The sequence below is a fragment of the Pseudochaenichthys georgianus genome, chromosome 20 (genome assembly GCF_902827115.2).
Source record: "Pseudochaenichthys georgianus chromosome 20, fPseGeo1.2, whole genome shotgun sequence".
Taxonomy (NCBI): domain Eukaryota; kingdom Metazoa; phylum Chordata; class Actinopteri; order Perciformes; family Channichthyidae; genus Pseudochaenichthys; species Pseudochaenichthys georgianus.
Window position 1 is genome coordinate 7,231,251 of NC_047522.1, and position 17,554 is coordinate 7,248,804.

The window sequence follows — 17,554 nt, forward strand, 5'->3', positions numbered from 1 at the left end:
TTTTTGGCCTTTTCGCTGTTCTGGGGCAGTTTCTCTTTCCTTTTAAAAGTCTCTGAAAGTGTCGGTTGTTTCAGTGCCGTTACCTGAGTGGCCGCTGTGTACTCGTCGTGTTGTTGGTGTTTGTTTCTAAGGTAGCGTATTAGATTGGTCGTGGTGAACGTAGCTCTGTTCTTTCCACCACGCAGAACCTCCGCCTTGCAAACATTGCATCTGGCTGTTACACTCAATTTTATAATACTTCCAAACTCCTGACATTTTCTCTGTCCCGACTCCCGAGTCACCAGCTGAACGTAGCCTCTCGTTAGCTTACTGCTACTATTAGACATTGCGCCCACTCTGTTGCCAGATTTCAGAGAAATAAGCAACCAGGTCTATGAAAACAAGCCCAAAGAAAGCAACACATACATGATGTTGTGTAATTTTAAACCAAAACTAAGTCCTCAGGATGACTTTAAGACGTGAACATGGTCATTTTTGTTTTGTAACATTAAATTAAAAAAAAATTTTAAAAAAGAAATCCCGACCCCCAATTTTTTTCTCCCGATTCCGATCTTTTGAAAATCACGTGATCGGCTCCAATCCCCAATCACGTGATCGGATCGGGACATCTCTAATTATGGGTCCATAAAACATTTATTCAGCACTTTTGAATGCATACAGTACATTAATTCCAAGTCAAGTGCATTTTCTTTTCTCTGTAGGATAACTACAACAAAGTGCATTCAGAACAAAGCCAAGGTGCTTTAAAACTGCATACACATCTAGGCCAGTAGGCCTACAACTAAATAGTGTAAATAAAGACTGTAACAGCCAGGCCTTCAACAACAACAAATGCACCTATAACTGCATACATACAAATGTGCAAACTGGATAAATCCACTTGAATGTAACTATTTACAAATCGCAATCCGCGCCTCTTTCTCTGATATTTTGAAATATCTCCAAGCGGCAGATATGTTGGCTGTGAGCCAGCCGCGAGCATGGTCGCGCCCCGTGCTTGTCGCCGCGTTTTGATTACGTCATCACAACAACACTTTAGGTTACCAACGTAACCCTGTTCTCTGACATTCGGTGATATTTTTTCTGTGCTAAAACGGCCGAAAGCCGAAAAGGGCCTTTTTAACCATTTTCGGCCGATAATTTTCGGTGGCCGAATATTCGGTGCATCCCTAGAAAATAGCATACATTATACATGATGTTCACGTTGGTATCCCAATGTGACAAAGGAAGCAGCAGTAAATGAAAGATGGAGATGTTGGAAGGGGCAAGGGAGAGTGGCTACTTGTTATCGATATTAAGCTCGTATTTTTTACAGGCACTTATCAGTGTAGTTAAATATAATGGCATTGCAACATCAGCTATTATACCTTCCATCTGCTTGTTGAGGCTAACATCGATGACAGTGAGACTAAAAGTTGTTTAGCTTCAATAATGATTCAGATATTTTCTCCTTTTGAATCTATCCTCTTTGTAAAAAGTGATGGTAAGTTAGTAGTAGGGGTTCCATAACTAATCGACTTAATCGATTAAAATCTAAATACTAATTCAGTCATCGATTCGTTGGTGACGTCATCCCATGTGTTCTACACCCCGTTAAGCTCCAACGTTATCGCTCTTTTTTATCGGTACAGGAGACATTTAAAACATATGTCATATGTATTATTGCTACATAAACATTATATCGCAGTCTTAGTGTCGCCAACTCCGTTTCTAATATGCAATATGACTACAAAATGCGTCTATAATGTATTTTCGATCTTCCCAATTCAGACGAGAGATCTATCCCCCGCCTGCTTGCGAGGGGGCGGGGCAGTTTACACACACACACACACACACACACACACACACGCAGCTGCTACATGCATGCAACAAACACACACGGAGGAGATGGCGGAGAGAACGCGCTCCGAGGTGTGGTTAAACTTTAGCCATCTCGATGTGGACAATGCTCGTTACCAAAAGTGCAATAACAGTTTATCATGTAAGGGCGGTAACACGAGCAATTTGTCTAAACATTTAGCAAAAGTGCTCCAGATCCAGACGGAGAAATGCACCGGGTTCGACTGTCTTTCTAGCAGCTCTATAGCCCCGTCCACGAGTAACGTTTCCACGTCAGGTGTTATGTATGCTAGCAGAAACACACAGAGTTAACTCAGTTATAAAAACATAGGTTAATGATTAGAGGTAACGGAGTTATTTATTTTGTTAAAGTTTCAGCTATTCTGTTTACAGTTCTGTCATCACATTATTTAATATGATTTGTTAAAACATTGTTGTTTCTTTTGATGTGAAATATTATGCATTTAATTAAAATAAAAAGCGATGTTAGTTTTGTTCACAATTTGTTTAGTTAGTTTACCTTATTTCTTGTCAAAAGAACCGTTAATACTATCGTTAAAAGGACCGGATCGATAAGCAGTATCGATATAAGTAGTAGTACAGTTAAAACCTTAACGATCCGAATAATCGATTAATCGTTTCATTAATCGATAGATTAATCGATTATCAAATTAGTCGTTTGTTGCAGCCCTAGTTAGTAGGAGCGGAGATAGGCACAATGGGTGAAGACGAGACAAATGAAATCAGAGCAAAGACAAAAAAACACCATCAGGACTGCTAATGCAAAAGATACCACAGTGGTAGAAACACTGTATAATTAACAAGTCCTTTCTGCGAAGTGCATGACAAAAAAGTACCCCTCTTTCACAACAATGCATAATTATGAAGGTACTAATCACATGTCGCTTTGATAAAAACGTTCTTGCAGTTTGTTCCCGTTTTGTCTGAGCAACATTCTGTTTACCATCATGTCACACAAATGTTTGAGAAGCTAAAAATATTGAATATGTATCATTTTTGTTGGAAAAATAATGACTAAATTGGTCATCCTATCATCGAAATAGTTACCTGTGCCTATAAACTAATTATTGAATAGAATAATTGGTGCAGATTTAGCTGTAACTTTAAAATTGACAAATAGTTTTATTGAATGTAAATTAAATGTTACACCATCAGGTTTTCATCTGGTTTATTTTTGTGAAGACTTCTTCAAAAGTAGAGGAAATAGGGAAATGGTATTGTTATTTGTATGTGCATTTATAAAGAGAGATTGAGCAGAAGCAGGTACTGTTAGGTGTTGAAGAGTCCAAGGGCAGTAGAGGACTCATTTACACTGCACCCAACTGAGAGCCATAAACCCACCACCCCTCTATCTCTCTCCCCTCCCATCCCTGCATCCTCTGCTCGTTGTAACTAGGCAACGTCGGCTTGAAACGATTCAGAAGGTGGAGGCAGGCCCATCAAAGGAAGAGACAGACAGACGTTCTCCCTCACTGTGTATTTCTTCCTCTATCGCTCTCTCGCTCTCACCTGCTAATACACAGTACTAATTGCAGATGAGTTGTATTGTGTTATGATACAACACAGAACACTTCAGAATCCATTGCACACTTTTTATCACAGTCTGGCAAACAGAGACAGGAAGTCATCCTTTCCAACTACAATGGTTACAAACCAAACATCTCAAAACTGTTTCAGAATGGCGATAAATTCAATGTTTTCCAAATGTTTTGCACATTTCAAAAAGAAGAAGCCGTTTTAAAAGGTCTGATGGTAAACTATTGTGTGCGAGTGTTGAATTTGAGAAACAAGGTTAAGGTTAATAGCTTTACAGACAAAAAAAGTTATTTGCATGACTTTGGCTTTTTATTATAGAGAGCGATGTTTGTTTGTCAGTTGTTTTTATGCTGGTATTATCTGACCAGTGGCGAGCCGTCAGGGCCCTCTGTGAGGGCCTAAGATATTCTAAAAAAGAATATTTGAAAACATTAAAAAAAAAAACATTTTTTTTTAAAACATTTTTTTTACATGTTTTTGTTGTTACATTTTTCATTAGTTTTACCAAAATAACTTGATTTAATTGTATTTAAAATAATATTTCCAAAGAAATAAATCCTTCGAATCTGCCTGTTCAGTTTCTGTTGGAATGTGAAGGGTTAAATGCTAGCTGCGAGTTGTGTGAAGACGGGAGGGCTTGTTGGTCCCTCTCTACATTCACAGAGGGCCCGCTATAGTAACTCAACGAGAGAGTAATGTCAAATGACAGTACAATTGACCAATCATATCTTCTCTCTAAATGGGCGGGCTTTATTTTCGCGGACTTTATGACAAGTTCTGCCCGCTGTGAGGTCTATGCAAGTGGTGCAGTGACGCGTCCTAAAGGTCCTAAAACCCGGAAGTAAGCTTCGCTCGGATTCCCTCGACAGAAAGCAGTGGGATTTCTCCATAGGGTTTTGGAAAATAGCTCGAAATAAGGTCTGTGGGAAATGAACCTGTTAGATAAATGCACGTTTTGTTCAGAGAGATAATATCCACATGTCTACCCTACATTTATTATTTTCGATAGATTTATGATCGATATATTTCTAATTAGCATAAGTTCGTTCATGATGGCTCACTTCAGTGATAGTGATGACATAGTTGCGAAATGATTAACAGAGTCATTTTCAAGATTGAGTTACAATGATAAACTGGAGTGGCAAAGGATCAGCTGCATGACTCGCAAGTGCTTCATCCAAAAGGACAGGAGGATGGACTTTGTGTTTCAGTGATTTGATCATCAAAGGTAGGCCTAAGTCATTTTCAATGTGGGCCGCCTTGCCGACTTAATTCATTTGTAATTGTTACTTGGCTGTGGGTGCCCTGTCATGATAGGTGTGTATATGGTGTTGTTCTGTGTGATAGATAGAGGGTCGCTGTCATTGATGCGTTTTGCACCCCGGGCCGCTGTTTTGATATTCCGCTGAAGTATACGCTGTGACCTGTGACTGTGTGTGTGTGTTTATATATACAGTCTATGGCTGTGACGTAATATCTCTTCTTTTTTTTTCGAGGGAAGGGGGGTCAGAGGGCCTAGGTATAAAAGTCACGGCTCGCCACTGTATCTGACCCAGAGTATACTTGCAAGTTGCTCTGTGTCTAGATGTATTTACTTTGTGCCTAAAGAAGAGCGTGCTCCTAGGATAACAGGGAAATAACAAACCGTGAAGGAATGATCCCTTTCTGGTTGCAAGGATAAACATTGTTGTGTCTGCCTGGTCCAGTTGTGTGGTAAAAGGTGGATTTACTCGCTTTGTTGTCCTTTTAAAATCATTGACATTTCAGACATTAAGCCTGTGAAACAGAGGTGGGACTGTGGCAAAGCACTGCCATGTCATCAATCATTATACAGATTGGGTGACAGCCATTATGGTAGGCTACAAAGGGGCAGCTGGGTGGAAAGCACAAGGGTGCTACGTGTGCTGACACATGGAAAAGAGATGGCCAATTAGAACATTCCGAAAATAATTTAAACGAGTAAAGTTGCTCCTTTGGGCTTTATGACATGTGCATAACACATTCGCTACTATATTACAATCCTATTTTAGAAGTTATTAGTAGATCATGCTCCAGGTAGGAAACTGAGATGTAAAAACAGATGTTTCTAAATAGCCAACACGTAATGATTCGAAGGACAAAGTGACCGCTCAAGTTCCTCTCCTTCCATGACCATATGTCCCTGGTGAACATGATCCATGCACCATAAGTAGGGATCTACAACCTAACAACTACGTACATTGGGTTAAAAAAAAAAGTCTGCAAATATTCTGGCACCAGAAGCAATTATTTCAATGCAATTCGCAATGTAGGAATTTAACCAGGATACAAACAATCCAGCAGCTATCCAGCACAGCAAAGCACACACATCCTGTTGTCCATGTGTGTGTTAGTCGATGAAGGCTGTTCAGTTCCGATGCATTTAATCCAAACCACTGCCTCTATCTCTGACTTTCATCCAGTATCAAGCTGTGGAAGGAGGCAACGATGACAGGAAGGCCATCTGTGCCAAACTCTGTCATACTGTCCTTGTTGACATTTTCCACACGTGCATACGTTGGCATGCACAAATGACCCAATACAGGCATGAGCAAAAAGCCATAAATCAACATTAAACTAAAGCAAACACACCACAATAAACCTGGTGTTTGTTTAGTGTTGCACACACATACTGTTTATAGTTAAGTAGCTGACAGATTAGCAACATAATGTGTTTTGTGCTAGACTAGTCTGAGGTAAAGACACACAGACTAAAATTGTATCTGAAATCTGGTGTAAATGTATCAGACAAATGCAAAAATTGATGGTCTTTGGATGTGTATCAACCTGTCTGAAGTTTGGTAACTTACAATATATGATACTTGGAATAAACATTGTTCTTTGTGTTGAAAATGAACAGATGGCACATTGCACCATAATCAGACTGAAGAAATCACTGCAGGACTTGTCAGGTGTTGCCATGCTGGCAGACTAGGTGGACTTCCAACAGCCAATCAGAAGCAGGTAATTACCTCCACACCTGCTCACCAAACTGCAGCAACTCCAGTAGTCCCATCGGATGGCTGTATGCTCAAGTATGTGTCTGATTCAGCCATGGCTCCACTACAATATGCACAAACAGCAGATGTGATCTATTCAAACATGGCTTTTTCTATAGTAACGATCATCATGTGGTGCTCCAGCAATGTCCCTTACAGTGAAGTCACATGTGGATTCAAAGCACATGCTGGTAGAAATATGTAGATGTGTTCAATATTAAAGGAAGCAATGCATTAATTTGCCCGAATGCATTACAGACATCAGACAGTGCTGCTATTGCTGCGTTTGCCTTTATATTGATAGAATATCAATCTTTCTAGGGAAAAAGTACATGATGCTTGCTACATCCACATCGTAGCAGAGTATGCATCAAATCCAACAGCAGCGGCTCTAGGGCTGATGCAATGTTATAAGAATGGATGTTTGAATTTGTGCAAATCCGTCAGCACAGCACCGTAAATCAGAAGAAAGTAAAAAAACTACGTTTATTTTTATTTCTGAAGTTTAAATAGTAGTTTCATTTGGAATTTCTCCAATGCACACACAATATGTTTTGAAATGATGTAAATCAGACTGTCCTATCTATAGCTTATTTATGGACAAGTATAAACGTGAAAAAACTATTTTGATGTTATCAATAGGCGCTTTCACACAGGAGAACTTTTCACAAGAACTAGGCCGATAGTTCTTGGGATTTTGGTTTCACACCAAAAAGGTCTGGAACTAGAACCTAGTTCATGCGAACCAGTATACGCCGTGAAGTTGTTTGAGGCCTGCCAGTAAACCCAAAGCAGAAGAAGAAGAAGTGACGTCAGCGGCTTCATTTGCGTAATCCTCCCTCAGGGACTTATTCCGGTGTGAACGCGATCTAGGACAGTTCCGGGACTAAAGAGTTCGGCGGGACTAAGTACTGGGAACTAAGTACTAAGTGTGAACTTGGTGTGAAAGCGACTAATTACAAAAGATTAAGCATTATCATACAATTGATTTAAAAAAAAAAAAAAACTTCACCATCAATGCAATTAGAACTTTCACTTGTTCTTCTGTAAACCACTGCTTTAATAATACTAAGCCCAATACAACTATTGTCTTATCTGTGAAGTAGTGTTTGGCTGTATTTTTCACAAACAGGCAGGTAGAGTGTAAGAGGATACTTTATTTTAACCCTATTTTTAAGCTCAATAAGACTTGGTAGCAAAGCACCAGAAAACGTAATCTGTCTTTAGAAATATGTATGCCCTGTGACTGTCCACTAGGCTCTGTGCAGGACAAACTCTTATTTTTCACCATAAATGAGACAGACAGTCACTGTTGACAGCTGTGCCCAAATGATCTCTTGAGTTCCCGAACACCACATCTAATTGCCATAGAGTACCTAAGTGTGCATGTAGTTGAATGCACCACTTCACACACTCTCCTTGACAAGTTGGATTTGGGAAGAACACTCAAAATGATGAGGGCTGAAGGCTATTGGCTTCCCACGCTTCACTACACAGCTGTCTCGCAAAGCCTGAGCTTAACACTTTTTGACAGTACTTCCAAAACAAACAGAGGTTATTGCACAAATCCTTTTTCTCCATCTGTTTAGAAGTTTTAACCTGCTCTGGCCATCAGAGGGGAAAAGATTCAGAGAAAGAACATGAGGGGACCCCCTTTTTCAAGCCCCCTTTAGTCTCAGGGCAAAATTAGTGATTCCTTCAAACACAGCTATTAATAGCTCTGCGTGGGCATGGCTGGACTTTGACTATTAACCAGGTCTTCTGCCCTATAAATCTTACCATTTCATTTCTACAGTGTCATCTTTGTACGTTAGCTAAGGAGGACATTTTTAGCCACAGGTTAATTCACCTTTACAACTTGATACAAATGTGTTTTACATAATGCTTTATCCTATTTCTAGTAAATAGAGTAAATAGATATGAGAGTATCCTTTTAAACTGTGGAATTTAGCATAATTAATAAATACAGCATTGTACAAATTGTCATATACATGTTATAAATTGTAGTACAATGTTCACATTTCTACTTTAATTTTAACAATTTAATTATAATATTTTATTGGACATGTTTCTTAAACTTCTTATGTTTCTATAAACATCTTTAATTATCTTATTGCAATTCCTACTAACTTCTATATGTTTATGGATATATATCAATACATTTTCAGTCTTTTTATTTGCATTTATTTAATCTGAAATGGAAACCACATTTCTTGATGGGATAAATAAAGTAATCTAAAGTGATTCTGATGAGCACATTGTAAAACCAAGTCCGTTAAAAAGGTGTGATGGCGTTACAACTCAATAACATTGGAAAACAATGCATTTCTGTCAGAACCTTTTTCTTATTTAATGTGTTCCTGATCAGTGATCCAGCGGGCTGTCTCTTTTTTCTCTATTTCAGAATAGGCAGAAGACCATTACAATGTTACATTTCTCCGGAGACAGCGGCACTATGAGAGAACACGCAAACAGGTAATTTGTGGGCAGTATAGATTATAGATGCGTGGGCCGAGTCGAGTCAAACGAGACACGGGAATGAGATTGTCACAGGCAATTGAGCTTTCATTAACACTGTGAATCGGTTAAATTTGTTTTTGAAATGGAAACCATTCTCTGTGAAACGATCTGTTCCTCGTAGGAAATTGCAGGATTTCGTGAGCAAAAATAAAAAAAGTGGTCAGGTAGATGAGTTGTTTTAGCAAGGACTGTGAGTGGTGAGTGGCAGACATACTGTATTTCAACCAACTGTTTATTTAATGAAATCCTAGCTCCCTCTGACTGACTGATTAAGGGTACAACTAACATATTTCCATTGTTGATGAATCTGCTTTTTATTTTCTTGATTATTCCATTAGTCTTTTATCTGTAAAATTTGAATAAGAGGTACAAAAAAATGATAACTTGAAAAACACAATAATCTATCATTTCCAAGAGACAAATGTAATATTTTTGAAATAAAAGTTTTATCTGACCAACATTCCATTTCCATTATTCAAAATGCCTGTGACCAACCAATTGAGGGTATCCATGAGCATGAGTTAGTGACAGCATTGGTGACACTAGAGGCTTCTCAATACTCAAATGTCCCCTCCTCGACTCCTCGGTCCTCCGGTAGTGACCCGGAAATGAATTTCGGCGCGCCATTTTGAAGGACGTCTCATTTCTCTAAATGCACACCGAGGACCGAGGATCGAGCATTGAGGAGGCTCTCTGGAGGAGCTATAACCGAGGATACACTGATGGTTCCTCCACGGCTCCTCCGCGGATGCATTTCCGGGAACGGTGGAGGCGTGACGCACGGCCGGACTTATCTCAGCCAATGACAGCTCTGCATGCATCCCCTGGATATTATTTGAGAACCTGCTCTCATCGCAACGCGATGTTTACAGTGAGAACAGCTGTGAGGTCCTGCAGAAAGCAGAGCAGTGTGTAAAATATATATCACTCAGTATAACAGGCCTACTCTCTTTATTTGCTTTAGTTTAGTAGATATCTACAAAGAGTCCATATTTTTCTAAAACCATTTAGTGCTTCACATAATAAAATACACAACGGCTGTAGCCTGATTATGCTTTAGCAGCTGTAGGTGTGTGTTGTACAGTGTGTAGGTGTGTGTTGTACAGTGCGCAGATGCCGCGGACAGACGGGTCTCAGTTGGTTTGATGTCCTTACTTTTAATACTTGCAAATACAACTTTTGGCCCGTAATTTCAATTCCCCATTTCAGCTACCAGAGAGGGGGGGGGGGGATATATCCAGTCTCTGATTGTGTTACGTTATTATGAGAGTGCTGTCATACTTTAAATTGCATATATTTATATAAATATATTTGTGTGTGTGTGTCCGCATCTGTAGCCTGGTATGGTCTCATTATACCGCACTCTCAATGAATTCAAAGTAAATATGTGGGGGAACAATGTTCAGCTGATCTAACAGAGATTATAAAATATGACAAAACACTCGACAGCTGATGCAGCTGTTGCCACGTAATAATGAACGGACGTCGCTTTAATATGACCGCTCAGAGGAGAGGAGTTCTCATTTCTTTAAACGTCTGCTGCTTCCCCTCCTCTTTCCTCGGTTCCCCTCCTCGGTCCTCCGCTCGCATCTCCTGTGGGCGGGTCTAAGTCTCGAGGAGGGGAGTCGAGGAGGGGAAATTTGAGTATTGAGAAGCCTCTACTGTGTTAAAAAGAGCAAGTTTGACAAAATGAGTGGGAATCCCACCCCATCAAACGCAAACAGTTCCTGCTACCTCTTTTTAATGATAGATTTTACCCGGAATAATATTGAATCCCTGGGTAAAACTCTGCATGTATACAAAAGATTTCAACTCTGAGAGGCTGACACCAAAATGTGACATTTGCTGCAATTTTTTCTAGCTCATCAGAGTGTAGTTAGGGGTGAAAAGACCAAATTATTATATACCAATTAATTTGTATGTTTATGATCAGTGTTTCCGCCAGACCAGGGCTGAGAGGACTTCCACCCCGAGAGCGGGGGGGGGGGGGGGGTGTTTTGAATTTTGACTTGAGCCGTCCCTTATAGATACTGTCTTTTTACGTTAGTGAGCCGGATCATTTGGCTCGGCTCTCTTAAAGCGCCGGCTGTTTCGGCTCCCAAACGGCTCCCAAACGGCTCTTCATGTTACCACAGTTTACCACGGAGCCTCAGTTTCGCCGCTGCGAGGCTCCGGTGCTCGCAGCTCACGCGCGTGCTCCACTAAAACCCGTCCAAATCGCGCATGTACCGTGTTGTCCTGTAGCAGGCACCTTCGATGTCGGGGAAACGATCTTCAATACTCCGAAAAGAATCCCACCAGACTCCTTTGCCCCTCCAACAGTGGGATGTCCTTGTCCTTTTTCGTCATTTCAAGCGATAAAAACTCGATATTTTCTCGAATTATTAATATTTTTGGACGCCCTCGGCTCGCGTTCAGAGCGTCCCGAGCTGAATAAGGGCGTCAAATGACGGCAAGACGCCCCCCTGGTGGAAACGCTGTTTATGATCATACTGACCGTAAACATTTTTGTTATGTTTTCACTGCACTGGCTTTGATTCATATGGGGAAAAGGAAAATTGTCTAAGTTAATAGAAACGTGTGTATTTTACATGGGATCTCCATCATCCTTCATCAGAAAGAAAAAACAAAACCATATCATACACCGTACATATAGGTCAACTCGTCTGGAATTCACAGCTAGGAGACTCCCCAGGCTCATCAACCAGGCATGAATAATCCATGTCCAGATTTCAATTAGCCTGCAAGCAAAACTCATCAATATATATATATGTGTGTGTGTGTGTGTGTGTGTGTGTGTGTGTGTGTGTGTGTGTGTGTGTGTGTGTGTGTGTGTGTGTGTGTGTGTGTGTGTGTGTGTGTGTGTGTGTGTGTGTGTGTGTGTGTGTGTGTGTGTGTGTGTGTGTGTGTGTGTGTGTGTGTGTGTGTGTGTGTGTGTGTGTGTGTGTGTGTGTGTGTGTGTGTGTGTGTGTGTGTGTGTTCCAGAAATAACCAACTTTAACACTGATGAGACAGAGACGGATGCTGGGCTTGGAGCTATTGCTCATTTACAGTTGTCTATGTTAAGTAAAAACCCAAACAGGGTGAGAATTCCATCTGTTTCATCTTTCATCTCGCTTTCTGTTCTCTCTTATTTCTGAGACATCATAAGTGGCCTCGGTTTACCTTTGCTTAGTGCTACAGCATACAGCGTTCTTGATTCAAGTAGACTAAAAATAGCGAAGCGTGCCCTGTCGCCCAAACTCAATTTGGTGTGTCCCGCACAGTCGGCCGTGACACGCCTTATTTGGCCTTTCATGGCCGCCGTGCGTCGGCCACAGGCAGTCGGACAAAGATTGGCTGTTCAGCTAGCGAATCAGTGCATGAGAAGCGAAACGGTTGCTTGAGAATGTCTTCAGTATAGCTCCAGTACTGCACGAAGGACGAGAGTGAAAATGGAACGCACACGCTATTTGTTGTTTGTTTATAATCACGTACTCTGTTCTTCTTCTGTCTTCCAGTTGTTGCCTCTTTTGAATGACGAATACACACTACCGCCGTCTGCTGGTAAGGAGAGTTATTGCCACTCACGCATGTGCAGTTCGTAGGTGCTCGGCTGAAGTCTTTGCGGTGTGTTCCAGTGTGACACAGGGCCAAGACGCAGGAGAACACGGCGACGCAACAGTCGGCGTCAGCGAGTTCTCTGGTGACTGCTTGGTGTGTCAGGGCCTTTAGGCATAATATATCAAACCGAATCGAAGAATTTAAGAAACTATTATTCCGATTTCTTTTAAAGCCTTACAATCAACATCACTGCTGCCAGCAAACAACAGCCAGTTTCCAAATAGCCATTTACAAACATCCTCATTACCTATGCATTTTTTATATTTAATACTAGAATGCTCACACAACTCGAAAAAAAATTGGGATATTTCCAATGAATTTATTCCCCTCGGGAATCAATTATTTAGCCTTTGTTTTGATAGCAACCATAACACTTAACATCCCTTTATGTCTGTGGTTGTCAACATGTTCTTATCACAGTCTAAGACAAGTAATGGGCTTGGCAATGAGAGACCTGTGCCATGTTATTGTCCCAAGAAGCAGATTTATGAAGTACAACCATAACGCATGACAGACTGAACACAGTCATAAATAGAGATGAATAATCTGGGGAAGTATGAACCTCCAGCCTCTTTCTCTGACTGCTGTGGAGGCTATAGAGAGGGAGCCATTGCTCAGGCAAATTAGATTACACAGTGTAATTGTGGAAGGGGCCACTTTAAAGACCATATCATACTTGTGACGCGACTGTTCAATGAGCACTGTGTGTGTGTGTGTGTGTGTGTGTGTGTGTGTGTGTGTGTGTGTGTGTGTGTGTGTGTGTGTGTGTGTGTGTGTGTGTGTGTGTGTGTGTGTGTGTGTGTGTGTGTGTGTGTGTGTGTGTGTGTGTGTGTGTGTGTGTGTGTGTGTGTGTGTGTGTGTGTGTGTGTGTGTGTGTGTGTGTGTGTGTGTGTGTGTGTGTGTGTGTGTGTGTGTGTGTGTGTGTGTGTGTGTGTGTGTGTGTGTGTGTCGTCACCACTGTCAGCAGTTCACATGGCTGACCTTTTTATGATCACATGATGATGAAGTCGAGATCATACAAGAAACAGATGAACTACTATGCAAACAAAATCAAGTATTTGTTTAGGGACAAACAAATCAAATAGAACAAAGATTAATATCAAACTGCCTTGCACTAAAACAACTATTTCCTAATTTTTTTATGATACAGATTTTATATAAAATCAGGTTTTGGCCCCTATGTGACTATCCAATGTATTCATTTGCTGGACCCAAGCAGTATTCCTCCCCAGGATAAGTACAGGATTCCTCTGGCTGTGGAATGCTGTTGGAGGTCCAGTGGTCAAAGGGTCATTAACTAAAGACTTGTGTAAACAGGACAAACACCCAAAACCAGTTTGAAACCAGTTATTTTTCTCTCCTTCCTTCCATCATCACGTTTACTTTAGGAGGCACAATGCCAAGCTTTGGATTTGGATGTGTTGGTAATTTCCTCATGTCCAATGACTGTTTAAAATGACAGCAGCAGCCTCACCCTGGCATAAGTAGCTTCCAACCAATGTACTTGCAACTAATTATTATTAAAGTGAAGTCAAATTAGAGCTAAAAAAATGCTGTGGTTTAATCGATGAGTCTTTCAACTGACGATAACTAGGCTATTCTATCAACTATTCTTCTTGTCCTTTTTTATTTTTCCGATCTCAAATGCTAAACTCATGTGGTACCAGCTTTTCAAATGTTGGGATTTACTGCTTTTCTCCGTTTTATATGATCGTAAACGGAGTATCTGGAGGGTTTGGATTTTTGGTCAGAAAGCACAATGCATTTGAAGATGTCACCTTGCAGGCATTTGACTCAGAAGTCTCATAGGATAGCCTAGGAATGCTTTGGGATTCTTAAGTTACAAAGATGTTGAAAAGGGCACATCTGAGCTTAAGGCTTCACTGACTACACACTCCAGGGAGCCCACTACTCACAGGGAGGAGTACAGTGAGGTTGACTGACCTTTTTCACAGCACATGACTTAGACTAAGCAACAAAGCTTTGGGAAGAAACCTGCCATGACAGAGAAATTGAAAAATACACAAGTCAAAGTGACATTTTTGACCTGTTTTTGGGTGTGTATGATACACAAAGACCTCCCGATAGTCTCTTCAGCCATTATATCTGAAATGTACAGTAGAGAGTGACAATGCTGGTTTTAATAAGCGTTGAGATGTGTGGCTGCGTCATTGCCCATTCAGCTCACTGCAGGAAGTGGATGGACACCCCGCCGTAAACACTGTCCATCATAATCACATCACTTCCCACTGGAACACAAATTCACACCCACCCTTCAACACGCTGTCCCAGCATTACACACCCTTTCACACACAGACACATGGTGATGATGATGCAAACTCAGGGCTCAGACCAACAACTAAACCAGGCACCAAACTGGATCCATTTTAAATCAGTGTGTTCAAGAAAAAAGTGAAACTAGAAGACATTTACTTCCCCCAGCTAAATATTCAAAGGCTTTGTTGTTGTATAAGCACAATATCTACATAGAAGTTGTTGGCAATGACCAGGCTCTTCCAATAAGGGAGCACACTATATATTATAGGCATGCAAGAAAATTGTGTAAATGACACAATGTTGAATGTAAAAAGCAAGTAAACTAGGCATAATAGAGTAAGATACCTGCATTAAGTACTGCTTATTGTAATACTATATCAATAGGCAGATTGTATAATGATGTATGTTCTATAAACAGATGAATGTGATGACACTTCACAGAGCTCAGGAATTTAACCATCGTATTGCGTGGGATAAAACTGTCCCTGAGACTGGTGGTCAAAGGAAACTTGGTACTCTTGCATCTTAGTTTGGAAGGCAAACTGATTCACAACATATTGGAAGTCCAATGAAAGGGAAGCTTGCCGTACTGTAGGCTAGTTATCGGTGTAACGGGTGGGTGGGTCCTTTGCACAGATGTTGCAAGCGCTCATTATCTGTTAAATGTGTGGGTGTTTGCAGGGCAATAAACAAGACTACTGTCCCTAGCACTAATAATAATGGGTTTGCTTTTTTCATATAGTATATAAATGTGGTTCAGATACGTAAATGAAGGGGGGTAGCAGCATAGCATCTTACCGTCTAGATTCTCTCTGTCGCTGATGTGCTGGAGGTTGCAGCTCGTGTCCTCCCTGCTCAGCTCCGGCTCAGGCCGGTAGGGCTCGAGTCTGGAGTGGTTGTTCCTCCGGTGTTTAGGGCTCGACGACACGCAGCAGGAGGTTGTATTCCCCATGATGCAAGCAGCTTTTGGGGAATAGTCCAAACCTAAAACGGCGTTTTTAGCCTTATTCTGGCCGTGCTGTTAACCTACAGGGGAGAAAAACGGGGCGGTAACGCGGATAGACAGACCCTGTGCGAACTACAAACCCCGGTATCCGTTAGCGTTACACGCCCTTCCCCCGAGTATACAGTATGCGTAGCCCGATAAATGCAATCATTTAAAAGGTTGATAAAACGCCTATGTTGGATAAAAAAAAGTATTAGAGTAGCCCAACGCAGCTTCCAAACGTCCAAGCGAGTGCTCTGGCTTCGGTTTCACACTGGACTCCCTCGCCTTGTATTTCCGTCTGAGCGTCCGTTTTCTTTTCACCAAGACATATTGATACGCTGCTAGTTTATAAAACAAGAATGCATGAGGACATATTGTTAAGTCAGTCAGATGAAAATATGTATGCTCTCAGCGCTACATGGTTGCCTCTGTACTGTAGACTGCTGCTGCTGCTACTGCTACATCCGCTGCCTAGTAGCTTTCAGGTGCTCTTCGTAAAAGCGGATTTTTGACAATTAGGTTAAGAAATGGCATAGCCCTTCGCAGTCGCACTTTCAAATGCATCCCACATGGTGTTTTTTAACCCATTAAAACCTGAAGAAAACAGTAATGATAACGATAAAAGGAGACACAGTGCGTTGTTCAAGTTTGGAAACACTTTTCAAATCAAAACGTGCAGTTGCAATGTGCATTACTTTCACCATGTGTTAGTCTTTATTCCTGCTTTTCGTATTTATTATTTCCCTCACCAAATAGCGGGAGAAGGTCCGGAGGCTACATGTAGTTAGAACTTACGATATTTCCGGCAGCACGTAAATATATCTTTAAAACGTACAGCACTGTGGCTGTGATGTGAAGGGTTCCGGTTCAAATCGGTGTCTAATAGATGGACAATAATGTCTCTTGGGAATAGAATAAGACAATCTGCTGTGTTCATGTGTGTTCCTTAAGTCCACCAATGACTGGTTCCAATCCACCAATATTTCTTTACAGTTACTATAACAGACAATACGCTAAGAATACATAGCAATATAAAGCTTTAGCTGTATCCCTGGGTTTATGGTTATGACATGTTAAGGATCCAACATATGAGTTCTAGTACATTTGTTGATCTGACTAATGACTGACAAATCCATGAGTGCTTTGCCTATGACAGTGAAATGATTTCTTATACTCAACCTCTCTGCAGGATTAAGTGATATTAGTTGAGGTGAACCAGGGCCGGCCCTAGACTTATGGGGGCCCTAAGCGAGCTTTGGCTGTTTATTTAAAGGGGACATATCATGCTATATTTGAACAATATATTGTAGGGCCATACCTATATAAAGTATATATAGGTTTTTTTCAAAATACCAAACAGATCCTGCATTTTAGCCTTTTGCCTCATTTCGCTCTATTTAATCTTTCCAGCCCTGTTTTTGTAGGGGGCTGATTTTGTGAGCTGCAGCTGACCACGCCCCCCTGCAGGAGAGGGGAGCATGCGTTGAGATCAGCTGCTAGGCTGCAGCGGGGAGAAGAGGGGGACAAAAAGAGATCTCCTTCCTCTGTGTTTTATTCTTATATATGATTATATAGTCATTATTCATTTGTTTTAAAGCTCAATAAATAACAAAGAAGATTTAAACTTTAACGGACATGTTGACCAGGGGAAAAAATCCAACTGAAACTCTGCCGCACGGAAGAGGCGGAGAGGTGGGTGTTTGTCATCTGCTGGTGGACTAACCGGAGAGAATTACAGTGCTTGCCTTGACGA

At 41.1% G+C, this 17,554-nt stretch overlaps 1 protein-coding gene across 4 annotated transcripts in view; it reads right to left on the reverse strand.

Annotated features, from left to right (window-relative positions):
* ccny (cyclin Y) overlaps positions 1-16,289 on the reverse strand; it is a 34,988-nt gene extending 18,699 nt beyond the window's left edge. For all 4 annotated transcript variants that reach the window (XM_034108505.1, XM_034108503.1, XM_034108504.1 and 1 more), the window contains exon 1: positions 15,612-16,289. In XM_034108505.1, the coding sequence (XP_033964396.1) occupies positions 15,612-15,765 (154 nt within the window). In that variant the 5' untranslated portion in view covers positions 15,766-16,289. The remainder of the gene's footprint in view (positions 1-15,611) is intronic.
* Between the last annotated feature and the right edge of the window lie 1,265 nt (positions 16,290-17,554).